Source organism: Phocoena sinus, chromosome 20, assembly GCF_008692025.1.
Source record: "Phocoena sinus isolate mPhoSin1 chromosome 20, mPhoSin1.pri, whole genome shotgun sequence".
Taxonomy (NCBI): Eukaryota; Metazoa; Chordata; class Mammalia; order Artiodactyla; family Phocoenidae; genus Phocoena; species Phocoena sinus.
The window spans coordinates 50245909-50273083 of record NC_045782.1 but is presented as its reverse complement, the minus strand read 5'-3'; the positions used below and the strand labels follow the sequence as shown (position 1 = coordinate 50273083).

The 27175-nt window shown below is 58.5% G+C and overlaps 1 protein-coding gene across 3 annotated transcripts in view; it reads left to right on the top strand.

Moving 5' to 3' along the window:
- The window catches only part of SEPTIN9 (septin 9), a 165698-nt gene that overhangs the window by 76623 nt on the left and 61900 nt on the right, over nucleotides 1-27175 (top strand). For all 3 annotated transcript variants that reach the window (XM_032617447.1, XM_032617449.1, XM_032617448.1), the window contains one exon: nucleotides 9078-9719. In XM_032617447.1, coding sequence (XP_032473338.1) covers nucleotides 9078-9719 — 642 coding nt within the window. The remainder of the gene's footprint in view (nucleotides 1-9077; nucleotides 9720-27175) is intronic.

Genomic DNA, 27175 nt, shown 5'->3' with positions numbered 1-27175 from the left:
AACGGGTGTGAGCTGGGACGTCCCAGGTGCGCTGGACACAAGGGCCCTGCCCCAGGAAGATGGGGGCGAGGCTCCGAGGCCAGTGGCAGGAAGGGGCTGCTGGCCCAGGCGTTGGCAGCTGTGAAGGTCTGGGGTGACCTGATGGCTGACGCAGGCTGAGAGGGGAGAGGTCCTTCCTGCCAGCCAGCCCGATTCCAGGGCACCCATGTGCCCTCCCCGAGCTGGTGAGTCACTGCGGAAAGTAGCTTCGGCATCAACAGAGGCTGAGGAGGCTGAAGAGAAAGGCCACGGCAGCCGAAAAATCTGTTCTCTTGATGCGTGAATTTCCTGTGGCTGCAAAGTGCCACAGACTGGGGAGCTTCAAACATAGCAATGTGGTTGGTCTCTCCCAGGTCTAGAGGCCAGAAGTCGGATGTCAGGTGTGCGCAGCGTTGGTTCCTTCTGGAGACTCCGAGTGAGAGCCTCTTCCAGGCCCCTCTCCCAGTTTCCAGTGACGGCCAAGAATCCTTGGCGTCCCTTGGCTTGTGTATGCGTCCCTGCGTCTTCACACGGCCTTCTCCTCTGTGTGTCTTCCTTTCTGTCTCTTACGAGGACATCTGTCATGGAGTTAGGGCCCACCCTAATGGAGGATGATCTCACTTCGAGATCCTTGCCTTAATTACATCTGCAAAGACCCTTTTCCCACATCACTTTCACAGGTTCCGGGAGTTAGGACTCAGACCATTTTGGGGGCCACTGTTGGACCGGTGTCCTCTGCAGACGGCATGAGGTTTGGAAGCCCCGTGGAGGAATCGGACAGGACCCATTCTGGGTGGATTACACTATGTAGCTGGGCTGGGGAGGGCTGGTTCTGCCTGTGTCCTTGCTAGCCAGGGCGCTAGGGAGCTTTTCCCAGGGAGAAGTTAACGTAATGAATTTGGGGATTAAGAGAAGGTCTGGAATCCGAGGGCTGGCTGTTGACCACAGCTGCCACTGGGCTCCCTGCCCATTGTGAGGGGTCTTGTTCGTGTCCCGAGTTGAGGGGGCCAGGGATCACCTTTGTGCTCTTTTTGTGCCTGGAAATGTCATGGGGGGGAAGGGCTGCGTGGAGGGTCCCCCTGCGGTGAGTGGCAGCCTGGGAAGGGAGGAGGGGGCCTGTTGCTTTCTCTTGGCCCAACTTGGGAACCCAACCGGCAGGCACGGCAGACCTCCTTCCCACGTCGCTGTTCCAGGGTGGGCCGTGGGCCAGGGCTCCTGAGGGGGAGGCTGTGAGAAGCAGGAAGGCCCCCTGGGGTGCCCGTGTCCTAACAGCCAAAGTAAAAGACAATCCTCAAAATAAATTGCAGGGTGGAGGGGTTGACCTCACATCTTTCACCTGGGCGTTAAGACCCCCCGGGGAACCTCCAGTTCTCGGGGACACTGGGCTCACCCCGCACGGCTCCTCAGGGCCGAGTGAAAGTGGCTCAGCTTGGTGCTGTCGTCCAGAGCGCACAGGCCATCCCTGTGGGACTGTGCAGGGTGCTGAGATGCAGGCCTGCATCTGGTCAGGGCCCGGAGCAGGGGCTGTGTGCCGCCTTCAGCCACGTGTGCAGCTGAGCCCAGGGCGGCCGGTGCCCTCGGCCAGCACGCCGGGACCCAGAGCCGGAGCGGGAAGCAGGACGGGGCTGGCACTGGACAGGGTTCTTAGGCTGCCGCTGGCCCTGCAGCCCAGCCAGGCCTGCCCAGGGAGGGCAGGGGAGAGGCCCGAGGGGAGGATTCTGAGCTGTGAGTGCCAGGCTGGACCTTGTCTCTTCCTTTGTTTGGGCTTTGGCTGGTTTCTTGTGTTTCTCAGTGGGAAACCCAGGGCCACCCGCTGACAGCGCTGTTTACTGATGTCCCTGTCCAGGCTCTGCTCAGCCACTGTGTCTATTTTAAGCCCTTCCTTTTGGACTGTTTTTCTTCCTGAGGACACCCCCTCCCACTTTCCCCATCTGCATCCTCTTCCCTGCCCTGAGCCTGCCGCCCCCCACCTGCTCTCACCTGCCCTCCCAGCCCTGCCCCTCCTCCACTGCCCGCCCCCAGGCAGTTCCTGAGACAAGGATTCAGGTGGGAGGTGATCCCAGGTGACGGTCCCCAGGCATGGGGGTGCTGGGGGACCCTGCACCAAGCCCCCCAGAGTGTTTACCCTCCAGTTACTGCCTAAAGGCTGTGTGCCAGGGAAGCACTGTTAACCCCTTCCTGCCTTCCGGGCCTGGGCACCAGGGGGGGTGCCGGGGGAGGCCCTCGGGCACAAGGGAAGATACTGGCCGTGGGTGTGATGGACACGGGTAAGGCACGTGCAGCCTCGGCCACCAGTGGGGTGACCACACATGCACGTGTGCACACCCACCCCCCGGGGTGCACACACAGATGGCAGTTATACCAACAACAGTCGTGATTGCTGCCCGGGCACCACCGTGTCAGCGCCTCAGCACCACACGGGGAAGCAGACGCCCGGAGGTGACTGTGGTTGTGCCGCCCCCTGTTTGAGCCCCTGCATTAGGCCCTGAAGGTAGGAGTCCGATGTGCATCCAGGCTGCAAGACCCCCACGTCCGGCCAGCTCTCGGCTTATCCGAGGCACGCAGGGCCTTTGTCCTGCCCTGCCCTCTGCCTGGGATCGTCCCCCTTGCCCTGCCCTGCCCGGTTTTCCCCAGTGAATTTGTTCTTTCGCCTGGACCAGATCTTGCTTTTGTGGCCTTGGGTTCCTTTCCTCCGGAGGATTGTTATTTCAGGGACTGGCCCGTTGGCCCACCGATTCCTGTTCCATCTTCCCTGCTGCCCTGGAGGGAGCTTGTCCGCCCAGCTGCAGCCCCAGCTCCCTGTCCTCGCGGGAGAGCAGGAACTGGGGGGTTGCCTCCAGCCCACCCCAGGGGTCGCACACGCTCTGGACTCACTCTGTGAGTCTGATGGCCCACGCACTTAGCTTCAGGGTTGACTTTTCCTGTGACCTTTCCCTGCAGCCTCAGGCCAGGGAGCAAAGAGGTGTCCTTCGCCTGGCACCCTGTGTTCCCTGGGTGTCTCACCCTGGCTCCCAGGTGGCCATTGTTTCTCAGGACAGAACCTGCTTTGCTGCCGCCTGGAAGAGACTCACTTTCACCAGGGCCATGCTCCTGGAGCCTGAGCCCAGAATCAGACCCCTGAGCTGGGCAGTGGCCACGTTGCTCCTCCCACTGGAGCTGACCCTGGCTTTGTTTTGACCTTGTTCTCTAACATTTCTTTGCATGACATTTATCCCAGGCTGGAGCAGGGCTTTGTGGCTCAGCCCGTGTCCCCTCCCCAGACTGAGGCCCGCGGTGTGATCCAGGAAGTGTTCCTGGAGCGGGGAGAGGTTTGCGGGCAGGCAGCGTGCCTGTGGTCAGAGCGGGGGCCCTCACAATGGCCTCTTGTGTGCGGCACATTCCTCCTTAAACAGGCCCAGATCCAGGCTGCTCCTGCCTCGACCCCCATGCGCACGACGACGGGAGGTTTGCATCTGGCCAGGCGGCCTGGCCTCTGCAGCAGCCGAGGCTGTAGGTGTTTGCTGGACCGGGAGAGGCTGGGCCGGAGGCGCAGTTATCCACACCCTCCCCCTCTTCTTAGCAAGGTTTGTTTTTTAAGAGCAGTGCTGATGGTTTTATCCCCTGAAAATATGAAGTGACCCACATTAGCGTAGGCACCTTGGGAAAAGGCAGGAAAGTGTAATGAATTAAACGGCCACCTTAATTCCATCCAGAGGCGGCTGTTTTCCTCGAATGTGCGTGCACCCTGCACATGTGTGTGTGCGATGAATCCAGGCCCGTGCATGCAGCTTGGATTCTGCTATTTTTACTTAGTATTCTCAGCATTTCTCAGCTTCAGAACCGTGATTTTGATGACTTTGCAGGACTCTGGCATATGGGTTCAGAAAACTCTACGTAAACTCGAATAGTTTCCAGCATTTGCTGTTTTAATGCTGATGCAAACATCCCGTACATAAATCTTTCTGTACGTCTGATGATTTCCTGGGGGTAAATTCCCAGCAGTGGGCCAAAGGGCATGGCAGTCTTCAGGCTTATGTGCTCGCCGGGAAGGGCTGATTGGGGCCGAGGAGGGCTTTGGGGAGCAAGCAGTGTTCAAGCCCAGCTTTGGGGGTTCTTGACTTCACGAGAGGGAGAACGGGGGCATTCTTATTTGGGAAATGGTGTGAGGATGGGTGGGCCCCCCGTGCCCTGTGGGAGATGTCAGTCCTTTTCCCTCCCAGTGGCAGTTCGGGGACCCTCCCAGTACAGCCTGGTCCCATGTTTGTTTGGTGCCCCTCAGCCATGCCGTTTGTCCTGTCCAGCTTCGGGGCGGGGATGTGGGGGTCTCTTGCTTGCCCTCTGAGGGCATTTAGCATCCTGCAGACAAAAGAGGAAGCGGCACAGCGCCACTCCCCACTGCCCTGGTCCAGTGAAAGGCCACTTTTCTGCCCGTCGGTCCCCCATCAGATGCGGTTACGTAGGGGCCTCCAGTCTGCACTCTTGCTGGCTTCCTCGGCCGCACTTGGACCCCCTGGGCTGCCTCTCCGCAGCGAGGGGGGAGAAGAGTAAAGTGGAAAAAAGCACCCACTGCCGTGGTGGATTATAGCCATTCTCCACGGAGGAAGTGGAAGGAGTTTCCAGGGTGAGTCTGACCCTGGAAAGGGAGGGGTGGCTGTGCGTGTTGGGGCAGGACCTGGAGCGTGTGTTTAGGACTTCCGTTGGGGGACGGGATGCCGGAGGACCCTGTCCTGCCAGCTTCGTGACAAGCCGTCTCCTAACTCTTCCCAGCTGGGTGCTAATTGTGTCATGACATCCTCTGTATAGAGGCGGCTGCTCCTAGGGCATCCCTCGCACAGCCTGCCTTAAAAAATGATCTTTGGTTTCATCACCAAATATGCCGGTGTAAATCTAGAGCAATGTTATCCTCGTGACGACTTCTCCCACCGTCCGGGGTTTTGTGTGATTCCTGAAAAAGGAGTCAGCTTTTCCTCCTCTGGGTGCCTGATACAGCAGTTCTGGAACTCGGCCACGCTTCCATTGGTCCATCCGTTGGACGTTTCTACTTCTTCTTCTTCTTTTTTTTTTTTTTTCTTTTTTACGTTTTGGCCACACCTCGCGGCTTGCGGAATCTTAGTTCCCTGACCAGGGATTGAACCCGGGCCCACGGCAGTGAAATCGCCGAGTCCTAACCACTGGGCCGCCACGGGAAGTCCTTGGACATTTCTTGAGTGGGGCTGGGTGCAGAGTGGGCGTGACAGCACCAGCGGGAAGGGCCCCAGACAATCTTGTAGCCCAGAGGTTTCATCCCTCCAACGGTCCCTGTGTTAACTCCCTGTGGCTGATGTAACAAATGACCACAAACAATGTGGCTTAGACAACAGAAATTTACTCCCATGGTTCTGGAGGCCAGATGTCCAAAAGCAAGGTGTTGGCAGCGCCAGCTTTCTCCAAAGCTTCTAGGAAAGAATCCTTCCTGGCCTCTTCCAGCTTCTGATGGCTCCAGGCATCTTTGGCTTGCGGCTGCATCACTCCAGTCTCTGCCTCTGTTGTCACATGACCTTCTTCTCCGTGTCTCTCAGATCTCCCTCTTCTTTCTCTTATAAGGACACTTACCGGACTTAGAGCCCACCCTAAATCCAGGATAATCTCATCTTGAATCCTTACCTTGATTACATCTGCAAAGACTTTTTCTAAGTAAGGTCACATTCACAGGTTCTGGGGCTTAGGACTTGGACGTAGCTTTTGGGTTGGGGTGGGGTGGGGGTGGGGACACTGCTCAACTCCCTACAGAACCTTAGAGGAGAGTGAAACTTCTCAGGCTGAGATGGGGTTGAGGGCCTGGTGCCTCCCTGCTCTGGGCCCACAGTTACAAACCTGTGATCCGGTCTGGCCTTTACGTTGTGTAGAAGAAGCACCCGAGGCCCAGGAAGGGCTGGAGGGCTGGCTCGTGGTGTAACAGAGGAGAGGACTCTGGCTCTCTTCCCAGGGAGCCCCCCTCCCCCGAAGTCAGTCCCGGCAGCCTGGGGTGATCGAGATGACACGGGAGGGAATGGCGTGAACTGCACGGGGCCACCACGGCAGGCTTTGGGAGGAGGCAAGAGTGAGCCTGGCTTTAGGGGGGGGACTTGAAATCCTTGGGTGGGGGTAGTGCTTGTTTGTGGGGTGTTTGCTGAGCAGTGACCGTCCTGATGGTGGGAACAGCCCTTGTCCTCTCAGAGAGAACTAGACTAATGGGGGTGTTGGTGCTGGCCAGTGAATGCCTGGATAGATAATACAGCCGAGTGCCTAGCATGCGGATAGTATGGGCCCAGGGAGTGGCATATGCCAGGAAGAAGCACAGAGCAGCCCAAGAGAGGAGAGGGTGGCGGATGGGGCCGGGTTTGTGCGTTCTGTGTGGACTTTGTGTTCCGGGGAGCAGTGATCTGTGTGCCGGCCAGTCTGGTTCCGAGTCATTGCCGAATTGGGCCTCCCGACTGAGGGAGGCCTTTGCTTTGGTGCGGGGTCTTAATTCATGAGTTGCAGTTGGAGGTTCATTCAGATGGGCTCCCCAAGAAGGGGGCTCTCCAAACAGGGGCACAGACCTTGTCGGGACTCCCAGGAAAAGGTCGTCTTATTCCCGTGGGGCAAACCTGGGAAAGAGCCCTCACCCACCTAGTTCCTGTTCTCCCAACTTGGCCCCAAGGAGCTAACACCAAGTACTCCTGGACATGCACACACCTAGGCGGGTGGGGTGTGGACCCCTCCTCGAGGGAGCTCACAGACAGACAGGAGCCACCATCGGGGACAGTTTGGACAGTGCTCTCGGGGTGGGGGTAGACCAGATGCCCAGGGAGGCCCTGGGAACCGTGAGAGGACAGAGTTCCGGGCACTCAGCCCTGGACTTTCTGGCCAGTTTAGCAGGCACTTGACCTCTCCCTGGGCACTTGAGGCTTCTTTGGATGGGTAGTTTGTACCCTGCGTATCTTGCTGGACAGCCCCCGGTGAGAGGCAGAGCTGTGCCAACTGGGGTCCTCGCACAGGCACACCCCTGCCGCACTTGGCCGTGTGCCTTATCAACCCGAGGCCACGGCAGGGCCCACTGGCCGAGTGCAGCCCTTGGATGTGATTTCCTTTGACCGCACAGTGTTTTTAAAGGGGTTGTTCTGCTTTGCTTGTGCCAGCATTTAAAAATCAGGAGATAACATATTAAAAAAACCACAGATTTTCAGATTCTTTTGAATCAGGAGCTCTGGCCACATTGCACACGCATACCTGCTTGGCCACAGTGAAGCTGGACAGCAGGTGTGTCCCTGAGTCAGTGCGTGGTGAGGCTCCCGCTCCCGAAATCTGCACAGCTCCCTCCCTCGGAGGACATTTCCCATCCCTGCAGGGCCTCTGGGTCGGTCGAGCTTTGTGACCCGGGATTTTGTGAAGGAGGTGTGCCCAGGGCTTAGACAGGGTCCCCCAGGGGTGTCACGTTTGGGAAACTGGTAGTTCCGGCAGCTAGGTATCAGGGTCTGGGGTCTCCTTTGCTTCCCTACATCCAGTGCTTCAGAGCACACGCGCCCCTGGCCACCCACCCACTCCACCCTGGTCTTCTGAAGGAGGTAATGTCCACGGGGAAGAGACGAGGGCTGTGTTGGAATTTGGAGGAAGGAAGACTGGAGGGAGGGGCTGCTCAGAATGGCCCTGAGAGCTGGTGTTGGGGGCTGGGGACCAGCTGCGGGCTGGGGGAGGAAATTGTGTGGGGGGGAATCCCTGTAATCCTGGGCTCCTGGGGCTGTGAGGTGAGGTGGGGAGGAGGGTGGGAGAGACACTGTGGGTCGCTGAGGGCGCGCCGTGGGCCCGGCTGGGGAGGAGCTGGTGCGTGTTCCTGCCCTGCGGGCCCCTTCCCGCTCTGGTCTTTATAACCGGGAGCAGCTGGTTCTCGTTTGCAGCACGGCTGCAGGAACTGTGGGGATAGTGGCTTCTCAGGCAGTGTCCCCACCACCTTGGAGGGAGCAGATCCTGGCGGAGATGGCGGGTGGACGGGTGGAAATGCTGGGCTGTGGGGTGGGAGTTGGATGGTCAGTGTGCCGCGTGGGCCCAGGTCCGGCTGGGGCAAGTGGTATAGGATGGAGGCAGAAGCAGCCGGTGTGAGGACTAAGAAAGGCAGCGGTGTGAACTTCGCCCAGGATCTCCATTATTCCACCAGAAAGGAGTAAGAACCCTGGGCCTCGGAGTTAGACGCATCTTCCGGCTCTGCTACTCGCCCCACGCCACTGGGCACTTTGCTTAAGCACCTGGGCCTAAGTTTTCCCATCTGTATCAGGGGATCATAGCATCGTTTACACCACGGGGTTAGGGTGGGGGGGTAAATGTGGTTATACACAGTAAGCCCAATGCCTTGCCTGTGTTAAAAGTTCCAGCGTTGGCTGTCCTTGCTGTTATTGATATGGTGGTGACATTCCCATCGAGATTCTTTTCTTTTTTTCTAGTGAATGTTTGTATTTCTTTCTTTATTTGGCTGCGCCGGGTCTCAGTTGCGGCACGCGGGATCTTTTTAGTTGCGGCATGCATGCGAAATCTGGTTCCCTGACCAGGGATCGAACCCGGGCCCCCTGCATTGGGAGCGCAGAGTCTTAACCACTGGACCACCAGGGAAGTCCCCCCCATCGAGAGTCTGATTGGTTATGGTTGTGGCTGTTATTACTGGGGACATCTCTCCACCGCTGCTGCTGGTGGTGGTGTTTGCTGCTGGTGTCTGTGTTGGGCGGAGGTGAGGAGGGAAAGAAATCGAAGGCCCCTCCCTTGAGCCAGAACATCCTTATAGAAAATGTAGCTGGCGGGACCATGGCCACGGCAGGACAGAGAGGACAGAGGGCGTCCTCTAAGCTTCCGCCTCTTCTCTGTCTCCCAGAACACGTGGCTGCTGACGCCTCAGTCCCCTAGGAGAGTGGGGCTGTCCTCTCTTCTTCCTGAGAGGTGAAGGGCGCAAGAGTCTTCCCGGGGGCCCCTTGCTGTAGCATCCCTGCCGGCCGCCCTCTGGTGTTCACTGTTAGCGGGACGTTCCCCGTTAGTGGGATGTTCCCAGGGGTTCCCGAGCTGTCTACTTACCGCATTCTCCTCGCTTTCTCTTTCAGCCTTGAAAAGATCTTTTGAGGTCGAGGAGGTCGAGACGCCCAACTCCACCCCAACCCGGAGGGTCCAGACTCCCCTGCTCCGGGCCTCTGTGGCCAGCTCCACGCAGAAGTTCCAGGACCTGGGTGTGAAGAACTCAGAGCCCACGGCCCGCCATGTAGACTCCCTCAGCCAGCGATCCCCCAAGGCTGCCCTGCGGAGGGTCGAGCTCTCGGGCCCCAAGGCCGAGCCTGTGTCTCGGCGCACCGAGATCTCCATCGACATCTCGTCCAAGCAGGTAGAGAACACCGGCACCGCCGGGCCGTCCCGGTTCGGGCTCAAGCGGGCTGAGGCACTGGGCCACAAGACGCCAGAGCCCACCCCTCGGAGGACGGAGATCACCATAGTCAAGCCCCAGGAGTCAGCCCACCGGAGGATGGAGACCCCCGCCTCCAAGATCCCTGAGGTGCCCTCCATCCCCACCGCCGACGCAGCCCCCAAGAGGGTCGAGATCCAGGTGCCCAAGCCAGCCGAGGGGCCCGCCTCCCCCATCCCACCCCAGACCCTGGAGAATTCGGAACCCACCCCGATGTCTCAGCTGCAGAGCAGGCTGGAGCCCAAGCCCCAGCTGCCCGTGGCCGAGGCCCCACCCAAGAGCCAGGAGGGTGAGTAGCAGGTGCAGTGATTTGGGGGGTGGGGAGCTGGCTTTGCCCTGGAGTCTTGGAGGAAGAAGCTGAATATTGAGGAGGGGGCGCGTATACTTCCGAAGGCTCGGTGTGGGGGGGGGGACTGGCAGCTCTTTCTGTCCACGGGGGATGGACCGAGATGCAGCAAGTTGGATTTGAGTTAGACTTGGCAAAGAATCTCTGGGTTGTGGAGGGCCCCTGTTAACTGGTCCACAGGGCCGTGGTGTAACCTCTGCTGTGAGCCCAGGACTTGGGGGCAGGACCCGGGGCAGGCTCGTGTCGGGGCTGGATGGGTTTGAGACCCTAGGACAGGCTGTCACATTCTTGGTGGCTGGTGGTCACTGGGCCGTGGGGAGGCAGGCTTCTGCTCAGGAGGGGATTATGACTGCCCTGCTGGTACCCCCGGGGCAGGGGGTGAGGAGGGGTTTTCTGCACAGGAGGGTCTCCCTCTTCTTCCTTCCCAGGTAGGGAGGGTTGTGGCCAGATGCAAAGGGACCATGAGAACGCCTTATCTCTGCATGCTAATATTTTCAGGGCTGCCTGGAGGGGGTCCCAGGCCAGGGAGCCCCGTGATTCCCATTCACAGCTCCCTTCGGGGGTGTCCTGCTTGGCTACCATCCTCGGAGGGTCCAGACCCGGACTTGTGCTCGCGGGGAGCTCACAGGGGAGGTGGTGCCGGTCCCGTGGGACACTGTTACTGCCCCCGCAGGGAGGGTCTTGGCCCTATGGGCTGTGTTAAGGTGCCGGCTGGGTTGTAAGCCCAGTGAAGGCTGGGTCCAGTTCTGATCCCGGGACTCGGAGCTCGGTAAATGTTCAGTAAGTGTCCTTTGGGTTGAACAGGCAGAACATTCTGGGATTTTGATATACCTTTTAAAAATTATTTTTAATGGTGGTAAAATACACATAACAACACTGACCGGTGTAGCCGTTTTTAAGTGTACAAGGCATGGGCATTAAAAACATTATGTTGACGTGCAACTGTCACCGTGCTCCATCTCCACAACTTTTTCATCTTCACCACCTGGAACTCTGTCCCCATAACGTACTAACTCCCCCTCCCCCCCGCATCCCCTGGCACCCACCATCCTACTTTTTGTCTCTACACATTTAACTACCCTGGGTACCTCATGTAGGTGGAATCCTAAATATCTGTCCTTGTGTGTCTGGCTTGTTTCTCTTTGCACATCTTCAGGGTTCATCCATGTTGTGGCAGGTGTCAGAATTTCCTTCCTTTCTAAGGCTCAGTCATATTCCATTATGTGTAGACCACACTTCGCTTACCCATCCATTGTCGATGGGTACCTGGGGTCCTCCTGCTGCTTGGCTCTTGTCAGTGAAGCTGCTGTGAACGTGGGTGTGCAAGTATCTCGACTCCTTTGAATTCTTTCAGGTTTTCCTTTTTGAATGAGAGCTTTCCTGTGGTCCGTGGACTTGGGGGCTTGTGATGGGGTGGGGTAGGGGTGTTGGTGGAGCTGCATTCTGCCCAAGTGCACATCTGACCGAGCAGGCCTGGTGGGCCGAGGGGCTGACTGAATTTCCTCTGACGCTGGGCCACTCTGTGGGCAGCAGGGGCCAAGAGGTCCCTTCCAGCCCTGGTGAGCGAATCTGCATCTCCCCAGACGTGACCCTGCAGAGCCACGCCACCCCCCCAGGTGCGCTGGTGCCAATGTCAGGACGCATGGCTGGTGTTTGGGGAGCGGCCAGGAGGCTGTTTCTTCGCGATCTTCTGCTGGTCCAGGGCCTTTGCTGCCGGATACGCGGCCCCGTCACAGGGGTGAGGTGTTTGCGCTCAGCTGAGTCAGACAGCACGTGGCTGGGGAGACGGTCGTCGCCGTCCAGATCTTGATGACAGTTGGCACTGCACGCCCGAGGAGGTGGTCCTGCTCTGGGGCACAGGCAGGGGGTGTCTGCTCAGGGTGGCACCGGCCTGGGTTGTCAGGGCGGGCAGGGCGGGGCGCAGCCTCGGGCACGTCTAAGAACATCTTCCTCCAGCGGCAGCCGCTGGTCAGGTCGGACTCTGGGGACTGGTCAGGTCAGCTCTGCCTCGGGAGCGGGATGTGAACAGCGGCCGTGGAACCAAGTGGGCGGGGCAGTGGGAGAGCCCCCGGGAGCCCGGGCCTCAGCAGCTGAGTTTTGGAGAGGGTGGGATTTAACCAGGGAAAGACGGGGGAGGGAAGAGCATTCCCAGCTGAGGCCGCAGTCCAGAGGTGTTGGGGAGCCTAGTTTTGGGCCTGTGCGGTTTTTCCAGGGAAAAGCATTTCAGTGTCTGAGCTGGGCGCCAGCACCGTGGACCCGCAGCCCCTCTGTGCAGATGGAAGTCCAGCTCTTCGTGGAGAGGTCCACGGGCCGGGGGGGAGGGGTGTGCTGCCTTCCCGCCCCTGGAGCACGAACTGGGGGTCGGCGTATGTGGCAGTCACGGGTGTGCACATGTGTGAACTCGCAAGTGTGCTGAGCCCGCCTCCTGTATGTCCTATTGGCTGGATGGGGAGGGGGCTCTCTGAGACCAGGGCTCACAGGTTGAGAACATTTGGGTGCATTTGAACCAGGCGGGGGCGTTGGACAGATACTGCAAAGAGGAAGGATTCTCAGGTTTGGAGGAGGTGGGGGCTTGGATGACTCTGGGAGGATTCTCTTCATTTAAAACAGAAGTCACTGTGGGGTGAGCCTGGAAGTAATGCGGGGTGAGAAGTAGGCTGGGGGGGAGGAAGTAAGGCCCTCTGTGGGCTGGGAAATTTGGCCTTCACCTGCTCGCTTGCACGTCCAGTCCTGAGGTCCTGGGCAAGTCCAGGTGGAGGCCAGGGTCTTCCCGATGGAGGGATGTTCCCTGCATCTGTTGCAGTGGCTTCTGCAGAGCCCTGGGTCTTAGCTCCCCCCCACCAGCCCCTGTTCTGAGGCTCCATCCGCTTCTCCCTCCCTCCCCCTCCTCTGGTCTCGGCCTATCCAGCCCCTCCAGGCACAGATCCGGTTGTCCCTCGGCCTCATTTCCTGTCCATCTTTCCTGCAGACCTGGCACTCCCATCCCCTTCCGCCCTTCCATGGCGGGGCTGTTGGGAGCTCCCAGGAGCCCCCCAGCCTGCAGGGCCTGCTCTGACTGCCCTCCATGGGCTCACTATCCCTTACCCCTGAGGGCCAGCTGGCGCTGTGGGGTCAAAGGATCAGGGAGGTAGGGAGCTCTGTGCCCTCTGATCAGACTCAGCCCTTTGCCTCTACCTCCAGGAAGCCCTCCAGACTGTGACCGTGGGCACAGGACAGGGTGTCCTGGGACCTCAGCTAAGTTGTTCCTAGATTGACCTCCCTAAAGCACAGCACTGATGAAATCCATGCCCACTATGAGCTTTCACTGCTCACCCGCCCGGGCCCCCGCCCTCCACAGTGGATTCACCCTCTTGTCCGGCTTATACCTCCCTGCTCCCCAGCCCCTCCTGCTCTGGTCCTTTCGTGGTCTCCCACTGGCCACCTTTCCTCACAGCGGTTCTGCACTGATGTCCTGATCCCCAGCCCCGCTCCTCTTCACATCACTGCTTTTCAAACTCCTATGCATCCTTCAAAGTCCTGCTCAAATGGCACCTCTCCCACTAACTGGAAGTAGCCTCACTTCCTCTGATTCCTGTGCCTTTTTGCATCTTTCTCATGTATAATATCATGTGTTTGTCTTGGAATGTAAATTATTTGTGTATGAACCTTCTTTCTTCTGCTAGATTTTTTTTTAATGCAAAAACAGTTTTTTCACAGTACTGTTTCTTTAAAATTTGGAAAATACAGACATTAGAAAGAAACTATAATTCACCTGTAAGCCAGCGATACCCACTCTTAACGTTTGCTATGTCTTCTTCAGAATTCCTTCCATGCCCTGAACTGGATTCTAGGTTACTTGAGGCTGGGGCTGTTGTCTTTTTTTTTTCTTTTTGAAAGACTCTCATGAGATACCGAGTGACTGGGACATAACAGGTGCTCAATAAAACAATGTTGGAGGAGTGACATGGGGATGGCTTTGTGGCGGCTCTTGTAGGCAGAGGCAGGGGCTGCAGGGACCCCGTGGGACTCTCCAAGGATCAAGCAGATACTTTTCTGGTCAACCAAGACCCCACAGGTTTGATCCGCTCACTCTGGCGTGCTGGGTTCTTGGTTTCCGAGGCCCCTGGACCTGGCAGCCTCCAGCCCTGCCCCTCTCTCAGGCTCTTGCCTCCCCTTCCAGGTCCCCCTGCCCCCACCTGGGTGGCTCTGGGTGGGGCTGGGCTGCAGGACCCAGAACCGTGTCTGTGTGGCAGGCTCATCGCTCTCCCTCCCCCCGGGAGCCGCATCCCCTGGTTCCACCGGCCAAGTTTCCCTGAGGCTGCCTTATAAGGCGGGCGCTGGCCGCTCACTCGTGGGTCTGGTTCTTTGCCGTCTCTGGATGCTCACTGGAGGCTGTGGGGGAGGCTGGGGTGACCGGGCCATGTGGTGAGTGGGGTGTCCCCGGACTGGCGCCCAGCTGAGTCCTTGGGTGTGTCCTGGCTCCACCCCACTGGCCGACTGGTTCTGAGCCATCACTTCGCGGCCCCCCCAACCTGCCCCCCACTCCCCAGCCTCAGTTTCTTGATCTGTCAAATGAGGGAGGCGTTGGGCTTGCTGGCCCGAGGCAACAATGGTGGTAGGGGGTCTGAGCTGTCCAGGTACAGCTGCACCTACCCAGCCCCCAATAACCAAGACAGGTATCCAGTTCACGGTGGTGCCAGGAGTCCCTGGTGGTGTGGGCGTGACGTTGGGGTGGGGCAGACACAGCGAATGTCTTCCTCCGGTTTCCCTACGGCTAAAAACATCTATAGAAATATCTTTGGTCGTGGGTAGAGCCTTGAGGAAGGTGGACGTCAGGCCCCCTACGCCTCTGGTGGTGAGCGTGGCTTTTTGGCAGACGAGGTGAGCCTGCCGTCTTCCGGGTGTACCTGGGTGCCGGCTGCACCAGGCCTGTGTTAGGGGCTGGGGCAGAACAGGGAAGATGTCACTTCCACGGGGAATCATGGGAGGCTACAAGCACAGGGACATGGGGACAGAGGAGGCTGGGCAGAGAAGGCTTTGGGGAACGTGAGATCTGAGCTGAGTCTGAAGGGTGGGAAGGGGTCAGCCAGTGAAGTGGGGGGACCGTGACGTGCCCCAGAAGTGTGTGTGGGGATCAGAGAGCGTGAAGAGCGGGGAGAAGGGGACCGCCATCTGCTTAGGGAGGAAGGGCCAGCTCTGCAAAGGCTCCCTAGACACCCCCCGTGTTCGCAGGACAACTCACTAACCAGGGTCCGCGCTGGGCCTGTCCCTGGACTGTGAACTCCCCAGTGCCGGGGTCTGCACCTTGTCCACCCTTTCATCCCAGCACCTGGCATATGGTAGGAGCTTCATACGTGTTGAGGGTCTCGTTTGTGTCTGGCAAAGCAGAGCCGTGAACTTGAATCTCTCTGTGCCTTTGGGCCCTTAGCCCGGAGCGTTTTCTTCTGTGTGGGGCTGCGTGTTTCTATTCTGGTGGGGAAAAGGCTGTACCTCCTGCAGGGATGCTCCCACCTGGCTGCCTTGCCCGACAGACCCCTCTGCTCTGGGCTCCTCCCCGTTCCGTCGTGGCCCCACAGGGCATCCAGGCACCCCCTCACCTTTGGGGATTGGGTCCCTTTCTCCTTCCGCCTTTTAAGAACAGACGCTCTCCTCTGAGTTGACCCTGAGGCCCGTGCACACCTCGGTCTGAAGCAGGAAGTCCCCCTGCATGGGGGAACAGGAGGATGTGGTGGAGGGGTGGCCAGGCCCAGGTGTGTCTCCTTCAAGGTGGGGCAGAGTAGGGGGCAGGGAGGACAGAGCGTGGCTCCAGGGCCCGGGAGAAAGCACTCACCTCCCCCGCTGGCCCTCCAGCTGTCTGCCAAGCCCAGCCCAGTGGTGAGGAGGGAGGAATGCGGGCCCATCCAGGGAATGCAGCCGAGCAGCTGCGGAATGCCTTACATAGAGCTGGGCACAGCTGCGGGAGCGGGCCGGGCCGGGAGGCCAGCGCTGCAGGCAGGTCCCCGCGCTGCCTCCCTGCAGCTTGGGGGCTGCAGCCCTGACCAGGGACAGAGCCCGGGCCCCAGACACGTGGTGCGGGGTGAGGCCTCCTGGGTGCCTGACCTGGGAAGCCGAGCAGCTGCCAGGAGAGGGGCCGTGTCTGCAGCCGCAGCCTCTCCGCCCAGGACAGCTGCTGGCAGCCAGGGTCGGCACAATGGGACTGCTGTCCGGGGGACACGCCTGTGCGGACAGCCACGCTCTGTGGACAGAGGGCACATTCAGCACCGGAGGAGCGGCTCGGACCCCCGCCTGGCGCCCCGAAGTGTGGGCGGCCCTGCCCAGACCCTGGGTTCCAGCAGGCAGCCTGAAGGATGATGCCACGTGGTTCCCACTGGCCTGGCGTGGCTAAATGTGGACCTGGGGCCTCATGTCTGAGAGCCGTGGGCGGTGAGGAGGGGACCCTTCTCGGGTCCGGGCATGACTTCCTTTCCACGTTTTATCCACTTGGGCTTTCCCTGACCTGGACCTTTCTGTGGGTGTCACGGACGCCCCCCTGGAACCCCAGGGGCTCCCACAGTTACCAGTTGTAGCGAATGAGCAAAGGCAGCTCGTGGCCAGGACTGAGCGTCCAGTTCTCTGAGCGGGAGGCCTCCTGTCCCCTTCCCCATGCTGTCACCGGGCACACCGCTGTGGAGCCCCAGGGCTCTAGGGAACCTGGTTTGGAAATCCCTGGTCTGTCCAATGCAGTTCGGAGACCCCAGCGCTGGTCCCAGCAAGGAACTGGGAAGTGGAAGTGGCCTTGGAGGTCACCTCTTCCATCGCCCTCCTTCTAAAATATAACACACACAGAGCACAGCTTAGAATGTTCCAGCAGGAAGCCACTCGGGAGGCCTTGCCCACTTGTTCGTGGGGGAAATGGCCCTCAGACTGCCCGGGCCTGATGACCTATGCTCTCTGAGTCCTTCTTCTCATCATCGCAATGGACCTCATTCCTCCCGCACAGCGTTGTTCGAACGAAAGTGCTAACGTGTGAGGACCGCCAGTGCAGGCCCAGCACCCGGGAGGTTTTGTTAAACAGGCTTATAAATGAAAACCAAATGCAGCCTTATTTAACGAACGGGCTCAGCTTGGCCACGGCACGGTGCCTCTCCCTCCCCGAGCATGGAGTCCATGCTCTGGTCTGTATCCCTGGCTCCCTCGGCCCCATCTGCCCCATTGCCTTTTTCTCTTCTAATTCTCAAAAGCAGTGCGTGACCATTGGTAGAAGAGAAAAAATCAAGGTCACATGAAATGTGAAAAGGAAATCTGTCTCTCCTGATCTCCCAGCCTTTCCCCAGGATAGCCCGTGTGGATGGTAGGGCGCACTGCGTGTCCTTCTGGAGTTTGCGCGTGTGTGTTTTCCCCATTTAATGACCCTGTGGATGTAGATTGGGCACATTCCTCGTAACAGCTGCGTCCTCGGCCCTGACGTGGTCCTGCCTTTCTTGTCCGGCTTCCTCTGTGATAAACGAGGCTTCCATGAACATCCTCTGGCTTATATATGTGCACATGTTGGATAAACCTTTAGGAGTGGAATTTCTGCACCAAAGGATGTGTGCGTTTAAGATTGTGATCCATGTTGCCAAATTGGCTTCTAAAGCAGCCACATCAATTTCTGGTCGTGACAGAGAGAGGTACTGTGTCCCTTGCCCTGGGCGGAGAGGTAGAAAGCTATCTGACGGGTGTTTTATTTTGTGCATCTCTTATTAAGTTGCGGGGGTGGGGGTGGGTGGGTGGGTATCTTTTCCTCTGTTTACAGGCCAAGGGCCCTAGGTTCCCTGTGAACTTCTCATTCCTGTCCTAGGTTCCTTTTTTTCCCCAGTTGCGTCGTGAATCATTTTCTTGATTCTTTTTGTTTGTTTGTTTAAGAGTTCTTGGTACACCTTTGTCGTAGCTGTTACAAGTGCTTCTTCCCAGTTTGTTAACTTTTAATTTTCTGTCTAGTGTGTTCTTCTAAACAGAGATGTTTAACCCTTAGGTTGTCAAGTTTATTCTTTTTCTTTTCTCTTGTGGAGGTTTATGTCCTGCTTAGAGGCCTCCTGCATTCCAAAATCATAGCCAAAGAATTCACTCAGGTTTTCTTCTGGTACGTTTATGGTTTCATTTTTATGTACTGAAACCATTAATCCATTGGAATTTACCGGGGTTTAAACAGCGAGGTAGAGAGGCACAACTCCTGCGTGGATGCGCACGCGTGAGCTTGGTCTACAGCGTGTTGGACATGTGTGCGCCTGCTATTTTTATCAATTTTGGTGTCAGTGTCGTGCTGGCTTAGCAAAAATAATTTGGATGCGTTTCTTTACCCCCCTCTGTGTTCTGGAACATTTTTAAGCGGCTACACGATCATCTCTGTGTTAAAACGTTTGAAGAATTCACTAGTGAAACCATCTGAGCTGGATACTTTTGTGGGAGCCTCATCCTTTAAAAAGTTTTTTCCATAGGTTTGTTTGAGTTTAGCGTTTGTCTCTTCCTATTTTATACCTTTTTTTCCTAGAAAATCATCCTGTAAGCTATTTAAAATCCCTCAGATCGTTCAGAGGTAGTGGTGTGTAGAGGGGGTGGTGAGGGGCCAACCTGAGTTTCTGCCCTGGGCCTGGCTCTGTCCTCAGAGGAGAATACGCGTCGGTGGCCAGGACACAGCCCATGTCCTGGGGACGTCCCTCCGAAACATGTGTGCAGTGCAGTGTGACAAGTGGTCTGAGAGGGACGAGTCCAGAGGGCCTTGGCACCCCGAGGAGGGAGCCCCCCAACCCTGCCAGCAGAGACCTCTTGGAGGTGGGGGGTCGGGGGTAGGGCCCTTGGTCTTGAAGGGGGCAGAGTGGTCCAGGCAGGCGAAGGGCCGTTGGCTTTCTGGAATCCTGAGTTTGATGTTGACCAGAGAGTGGCTTTCAAACTTATTTTGGACTGCAGCCCCCAGTAAGAAGTATGTTTCACACCACAAACCAGGACACACGTATGTGTAGGGGTGTGTGTGTGTGGTGTGTATACAAATGAAACAGTATTTCCACAGAGTACTTCTCACCTCTATTGCGTGCCTGCTACACCTTCATACTCGCTCTGTGTGCTTCTTTGGATGGGGGAGCTTTTCTTATTTTCTGAAAACAGCTCTATCGAGATACAGTTCACATAATACCATTTAGTTCTTCCATTTAAAGTGTACGATCCAGTGGTTTTTAGTTATTTACAGGGCTGTGAAACTGTCACCACATCCAATTTTAGACCGTTTTCATCACCTCAGAAAGAATCTCTGTCCCCATCAACTGTCACCTCCTGTCCCCCACCCCCTTTTCTCCCAGCCCTAAACAATGACCGTAGATTTGCCTGTTGTGAACCTTCCTTAGAAATGGGATCATACAGTGTGTGGTCTTTTGTGACTGGCTTCCTTCCCTTTGCATCGTGTTGCAGGGTTCCTGTGTGTTGTAGCCTGGATCGGGGCTGCATCCCTTTTCCTAGCTGAGTAATATTCCATTTATGGACTGAGCACATCATGTTGACCCATTCATCAGCTGAAGGACATTTGGGTTGTTTCTACCTTCTTCTTCTAGTTCTTCTAGTATGAATGTATTCTTTTTAAATGTTAAAAAAATAATGCTGGTGAGGACCTGCTAACTAGTCTTCAGGACCCATTAAAGCATCAGGACCCACAGTTTGGGACACACTGGCCTAGGCGGTGGGCTGAAGGCGGGCCGGGCCAGAGGTGGGCTGGATGCTGTGTTACGGGCCCGATCCACCAGAGCTGTTTCACCAGGGCCTGATCAGATTTCCTAGAGATTATCATGCCTGGAGTGTTTGTTTATTCAGGAAGGGTTGAGCGTTGACATGTACCAGGCACTGTTCGCGGCGCTGAGGAGTTCATCGGTGCTGAACATACAGAGAAAAATCCTGTCCTCCTGGGGCTTATGTGCTGATGGGAAGAGGCAGAGGGTAAACAAAGCAAACAGTAAAACATAAAGCCCATTAGCCGTGGTGAGGGCCAAAGAGGAAAGTGAAGCAGGCGAGGCGGCTCGGGAATTATCGCTGGCACCAGGAGGTTGTGACCCTAACCAGGGTGGTCCTGGGTTCAAGGTCGAGCTTGGGTGTGGACCCCTGGAGGTTGGTGGGTGAAAGCAAGAAGAACACGCCCGAGATTAGGGCAAGCGAGGCACTCCTCAGGGGCACAAAATTTAGCAGAGGGGTGGGGGAGCGCCAGAATACTCAGGAATCAAGAGAAGTAGTATTTTTATGCAATGCTTTTAAAAATCAGAATTGTGCCCCCCAAAATCCTTCGTGAACAAATATGCACATTTTCAAGAAAGATGGGCCAGGCACGTGCAGAGCCCTGCCGCACTCTCGCCCGAATCCCGCCCCGTTGGATTGGAAAAAATCATTACGGATGTTTTGCAGAAGTTTGATTTTCAAAAAATGTCGCATTGACATATCATGTATCTTGATTCCTGAGTTATTTGGCGGTCCCTTTGAAATTTGCACTCCCTGGTCACCGCCCCAAGAGCGTTGAGGTTTGAGGGGCTGAGGACTTTGAACTTGCAGCACCTGCCAGGGATGGCAGTGGGGAGGGTGGGGCAGGGTGGGGAGTGCCTGGGCGCAGCGTCCTCCTCTAGAAAGCTCGGTGGGGTGGGGATGGGGGGAGCTGTACAACCACCCTTCCGGCCTGTCATTTTGCTGTTGGACGTCTGGCGTCTGTGCCGAGGCATCGTCCCCCTAAATGGAGTGTGACGGGGAGAGGAGGGTCCCTTGCACACCCAGAGATCCAGTGGGAGGAAGAGGCGTAATAAAGGGGGTCCAGAGCTCGGGCCTGGGCTGGGCCTTCTGCTGACGGTGGGGAGGCGGCCCTGCCCACTCGGACCTGCTGCCCGGCTGGCCTCCAAGGCCCCGAGGATGCAGCAGGGCCTCCTTTCCTGTCTATCCCAGTGAGGTCTCCAGGTGCTCTACCCAAAGCGCTGTCCTCCTGGGGGCTCCCTGAGCTGGCCAAACAGCATATTCAGTTCCAGGCAGCCTCAGCTCGGCCAGGCCCTGGCGGGAGCACAGCCCTGGCCATCATCTGAGACCTGTACGTCCTGTTTCCCGTGCAGGGCCGTGGGACCGGCTGCGGGGGGCGTGTCTGGTCTGAGATGAGGCCCTTGTGGCCCGGGAGGAGCTGGAGCTTTATAACCGTGGCGGCCGCAGCTTGGAGGTGGGGAGGGCTGGCTGTCACATCCCAGGGAGCGGCCTGCCCCTCCCTTCCTCTGAGCCCCCCCAGTCGCCTGGTCCCTGGACCGAGAAGGCCAGCCTGACGGCCCGTTCTCCTAAGTCACTGTCTCCAGGCCCACTTCCTCTCATCTATTGTCACCCAGACTTCACGCCTTGCCTTGCCTCTGACAGGGCAGAAACGGGAGATCTTGGGGGACCCCCGAGGGGTGTGAGGAGACTGCTGTGTGAACAGAGGGGCTCTGTCCCTCCCCGGGGCGGGTCGACCTTGCAGACGCAGCCTCCTGCCCTGGCAGAACTTGCTGTGTCCACTCCCTCCTCTGCACGGGGATGGGGAGCCCAGCTGGGGGGTAGGTAACACCCACGGTCACCGTTGTCACTGGTGACCCCAGGGCATGCCTGAGTCATGATGTGACCCCTGCCCGTTCCCCTGGCAGTCGGGTCCGCTTCTTTGTACAGTGCAATAGCCCAGCCCAGGATGGGGGGGCTCTATTTTCACCCCTGGGGTCATGCCTCCTCTCCTTAGTGCTGGTCTAAGGCAGGCCTTCCTGAGGTCTGTGGCTCCCTGCCTGTTTACCTGCTGACTAATGCCTATCTGGTGCCTGATGGGAAGAGCTGGCTTGGTGAGGCGTCCAGGGCTCAGGTTACAGAGGGTTGGGGCACCTCCTGAAACACGGCCCTGCAGTGTCGGCCTCCACCGCCCGCCTGGGTTTCAGGCACCTCTGTCCCCAGCCCCCACCAGGTGAGTTCGTCCTGGGGCTTCCAGGCCGTGGCGGGGGGGCTGTGGTTTTCCAGTGGGGGGCAGGGCTGGGGAGGCTGCGATGGAAGAGGCCGAGCGGGGAGGCGCAGCCCCACTTCTTCCTGTGGCAGCCGGGGGGCCTGGCCGCTCCTGTGTCTCTCAGGAGGGTGACAGGCGGCTGGGCAGAGGCTGTGGGGCAGCTGTATGGACCAGCTTGGTGCAGGAACGGTAGGCAGACCTTGAATCCCAATCCCAGCTTTTCGGGAGTGGGGTGGTTTATTTAGTGGCTCTGTCAATGGACTTTCTGTTCAGGCGAGAGAGCCTAGGTCAGTGAGTTGGCAGCTGAATTTCTTGATATTTGATTTAGTAGCAAGTTTGCCTCCCCGCCCCTACCAAGCCCTTGCTTATTACACGTGCTTGTTCGGGGCAGGTATTTGCGCTCTGCTCTCCGTGGGTGGCGTGGGTCTTCCGGCCTTGGTGCCTGCCCCCGTGATGCCTGGGCAGCCCCACCTGGGCCTTCAAGCCCGTGAGTCTTCTGGCTCCAGTGGTGGGTGGCTCTGTTTGGACTGAGAAGGTCCGGGACTGTTCAGCCTTAGTATCCAGATGAGGCTTGTGGGGGCTAGGGGAGTGTTCTGAGCCGCCTTCCCGTCGCGTGGTTGGTGCGGCCTTGGTGGGGGCCTCCCTGTTGGCTGTTCCCTTCTCCTGCACGCTTCACTCCTCCCTTGGATTTCCCCTTCCCTGGCCCCTGCGCGGGCCAGCTGGCACAAGCACCTTCCGGATGGAACTTTCAAACTGGAAGACTTTCCAGGTCCATCCAGGTCCAGATCCCTGTGGCAACCATGAGGGAAATCCTTACCTCAGCCGGAGAAGGAGGCCGAGTGGTTGATGACCACCAGCCTAACAACTCCAGCAGGATAAGGTTAGCTTCCAGGCGCTCTCATTACCCCATTTTCCAGATTAGGAAATCAAGGCACAGGGAGCTCCAGCCACTTGCCTAAGGCCCCCCAGTTGTTAATGGTCTGAATTTGAACCCTGGGGGATGGAGCTCTCTGCCGGCGCTGGCCACTTAGGGCTGGGGACCAGGGCTGAGGCATGAAGCTGGATCCCTGCCCCGAAGCTTGGACAGGGGTGCGGAGCCGCCTAGGCTGGCGCCCTCCTCTGGCCTCTTTCTTTCAGAAGGTGCCATGAGATGATGAGATGAAAGAAAAGAAAACTCCAGTTAGAAGGGAGGGACTCTGGTACTCCCCCTCCTCCTCCAGCCCCTCAGCTGCCCTGGACTTTGGAACAAGATGCTGTTTGTCCGGGGTGAGTGGGAACAGATTGGAAGTCCCGTTTCTCCCCCATCACAGCTGCAGGGAGCCTGCAGTGGCTGCCGCCCCCAGCCCAACCCAGCCCAGCCCAGCCCAGCCCGTCTCACCCTCTCTCCTCTTTTTCCTCCCCACCCCATTCCTCCTCACAAGACCAGCGTGAGTGTTGCTGAAGACCCAGCCAGAGATGTGCTGGCTGGGCTGGGGGCGGAGCAGAGGGGCCGTGTGCCTTCTCGGCTGGGAGGGGCTGAATTAAGACCCCTGGTTGTAGTCTCCTGGTCGGCACTGGAAGAGGGGGAGACCGTCGTCCCTACCTGCCAGGTTTGCTCCCTCGCCCTGGAGCAGGTCCCTGCGGGTCCCAGAGAGGCCGTCCTTATGTACAGCACGGCTTCTGCAGGCTCGCCTGGGCTATTGATCCTTCTGGGGCTTGGAGTGGTTCCCCTGATTGGGCTGAGCAAGGCGCTGAGATGGGCGGAGGAGGGGTCCCGTGAGTGCGGGCGTCTCTGCCTGGGGGCTTCCTCTAACTAACCTCACGAGGGCACAGGTCTTACTCCCAGGGATTGGCTCGGCTCTGATTGCCATTGCTTTGGACAGCCCAGGCCCTGTCCATGCTTGCTGGACACCATGGCGGGGGGGCGGTGGTGTGCCCGCAGGGCATCAGAGAGACGGAGAGGCAGGTGGAGAAGCAGTTGGAAACACAGCATCTTCACTCTTGTCAACGCTGCGTCGGGGCCCGGCAGGGCGGCCAGGACAGTAGCGGCCACCGCCCGGCTTTCTGGGAGGTCAGCCCATCAGCACGGCCCAGGGGATATGAGGAGGGGAGCTTCTGTCCCCAGTTCCCCTCATTTCTGGCCTGGGCTTCGGGAGCAGGCCCCCAGAGTTCTGCCTGGGGGCCTGAGGTAGGAGCAGCTGAGTGAGAGTGAGGGCCTGGAGGAGCCAGGGCACCCTGGCAAACTATCTCCCCCCACCCTCGCCTACCCCTGCAGCCCTTCCTTCCCCAGGATTGCTTGGGGTTGTTCCCAGGGAGCGAGGCTGCTGGCCACGTGGACGTGGGGAAGCTGATACCCACGGGGTGAGACCCCACAGCAGAGGGCACTCTTACTACCTGTTGGGTCCGAGCTCTACCCTCCAGGCCTGTATTTCCAAAGCACGGTGGGCACCTCTGAATCTGAAGGCAGCTTCCTGGGCCCAAACCCAGCCTTTTGGGGACCAGGGTCTGTGCGGGAGGCGTGGGGACAGCTCTGCAGAGAAAGTTACTAACGTGGCTCTGACCCCTCCCCCGCGCCTTCTAAGGCTTTTCCGTCCTCCCTCTGGGACCCTGGTCAGGGCTGGGCTCCAGGGTGGGCACCGGCAAGACCTGTGGGCTCTGAGGTCACATCTGCCTCCTGGCTACGCCGTGGGTAGAAGATGAGGAGCTTCAGTCGCCCTGAAAGTTCCGTGTACTGATTGCTCAGGAACCTAACCCTAACCCTAACCCTAAGCACTGCCCCACCCCCGCAAACGGCCGACTTGATGTAGCGTTTGTGACCAAGTGTGTGCAGTCTGCCCAGGAGGCTTTAGAGATGTGGCCCCAGGCCAGGTCCTAATGGGAGGGGGGGCTGGGGCCTCGTAACCCCCACTGTTCCCCACCCCCACCCCCCGCCGGCCCCCAGTCCTTGGCTCTGCAGTGAGGACGGAGCCCTCCCAGCTCCACACCCCCTGCAGTGTAACTGCCATCCGGTCACGCTGCGGAGAAGCTTTTCCAGGGAGCCAGCTGTCACATTTGGCCTCGATTCTTTGTTTTTGAACAGGAATGAAAGGAGAGAGTGAGTAAGAAAGCGTGTTGGGGGTAAGTGAGTAGGGGAAGGTCAGAGAGAGGGGAGGAAAGATCTGGAAAGTCCAACCATGTGCTTGCGAAGCCGGTGCCAGCTCTGAGATTATCTGAAGGTGGCGTCCTGCCCTGGGCCCTGCCTGCAACCAGGAGGGAATGTTCTGCAGGGGAATTGCCTGACGAGCTGGAAGCGAGACCTGGGAGCCTGCCCTTGGCTTGAGTTCTGCTGCTTTGAGAGCTGCACAGATTTGTTTCCATTTGAGGGACACCGCGGGGAGGCTGTCATTCCCTTCCTAGCCTGTATTAATTTTTCATTAATCACAGTGACCGCCTACTGCGTACTTACACGCTCCGGTGCTGGGCTGGAAGCAGCTATATGTGCTTCCTGGGATGTTTCTGCACAACGACCTTAGAAACAGTTACTGTTAACGGTTTGTAAAGAAGGTACCAAGGCACAGAGAGGCTGAGTAACTTGCCCTTGGCCACACAGCTGGAAGTGGCTGATCCAGCTTTGAATCTGAACACAGGGCCGTTTGACTCCAGAGCCGCGGCTGGTTTGTAACTAGGTGCGTGGTTTCTGTGCCCCTGGGGCAGCCAGCTCGGCTGAGGCTCCTTCTGTGTACAGGCAGCAGCCGGGGCAGCCCCCCCATGGCTAACACGGGGCCAGGAGAGGCGGGGGCTGCAGCCAGAGTCGCACCCCGGGTGGGCAGCCACCCCGGGGACGCAGCCACATCGCCCCTCCTGGATCTCTGGAGCCTGCAGGTGTGGGTCAAGGGCTGCCGGCTGCAGGCAGAAGAGGGCCCCACAGCAGCAGACCCTGGGAGTCCAGCCTGCGAAACCCTGAGGCTTCTGGAGGCCTCTGGCCCGGCTTCCCGTGCAGCTGGGTCCTCCTGCATGTTCATTCCCCAGGCAACACGACCTCCCACAGCCGGGTCCATCTTCCCAGGGTCACGTGGTGCAGGTCAGCCTGCTCTGGGGGAGGGCAGGGCGCCAGGAACAGCCGGGGGCAGGATTGGGGGGTGGCGGGGTCACGCTTCCCGGGAATGGAGGGAGAGCTCACTCGGGGCAGAACGTCCACTTTGCACACTGCACTTCCACATGCGGTCAAGCAACCTCCCCAGCCCTGCGCATCCTCCAGTTACTCACAGGTCCACCCCTACCCCGTCCTTCCCCCCCACCCCACCGCCAACCCATCCGGCAGACATTTGCACCATGCTCAGGGTGTATGCATGGAGCACAGCCCTCTGTGTAGCTCTGCTGGCCCCTGGTCCTGTGATCTGGACACCTGCCCAGGTCTCCTGCCTGTGTGTCCTAATCTAGGAGGAGGTGTGACGTGAGGGGAGGTGTTCCCTCTGAGAAGTTAAGGTCTGTGTTCGCCCAGGTGGGCGTGGCACAAAACAGTGAATGGGGCTGAGCAAGGGTTCTGGGGATGGGGGGGGGCTCCAGAGTCGCCTCCTCAGGCCCACCCCTCCCTGAGCTGCACTGGGCGCCTCCCAGCCTTCTCAGCCCAGCACAGCCCAGCTCAGCCATTTCCTCCTGAGTCCACACCCCAGGCCACCTGCTTCGGAAACAGCACCCTCTCCGCCCACCAAGTTGCCTGGGCCTCAGAAATTTGGGAATCATCCACCAGCCACAGCCGTCTCCAAAACAGACCCAAATCTGCGTGCGCCTCGTCCTCCTGCCCCAGCCCCAGGCCTTGCCTTGGCAGACGGTCCGCCCCGAACTGCCCCCTGCGGTCTGCTCCCCGCAGTGGCCTACAGGCCCCTACACCTTCCCCAGGAGCGTCCACACCTGTCATGTGTGTGAAGGACGCCCCCTGGAGGTGTGCGTTGGCTGGACATGGTGAGCCTGACAGTCCCAGTGATTTCCTGGATGGAGGATCGGTTCAGATCACTTCCTAGCTTAAAGCTCCCCGTGGGTGCCTCCTGTACTTGGGACACCTACTCCCTGCTCGTGGGTTTGCAGCCCCCTGGCCTGGCTGCTCCTGGGGACACAGACGTTTGTCCCCAGCAAGCCTGTTCCTTCCTGGGATATCATTCCCCACATCTTTTCCTGACTGCCTCATTTGGGTCCCTGCTTATACACTTGTCTGCCTGCTTATATGGGATCCCAAACTCTTACCGCTGATTTGTTCACACGGAGTGTGAGCTCCAGGAAGTCGGGGGAAGCTGGCTGTGTCCCCAGGGCCTGGCATGTCGGCGGTGCCCAGTTCATGCCTGTTGGGCACCTACTGAGTGCTAGAGGAGCACCGAAGGGCAGGCTCTGTCCAGCTGGAGCAATCAGGGAAGACTTCCTGGAAGAAGTGGTGTCTGGGGGGCCTTGGAAAGTGGGAGGTTTGGTGCCAAATTAGGACAGAGGGCAAAGG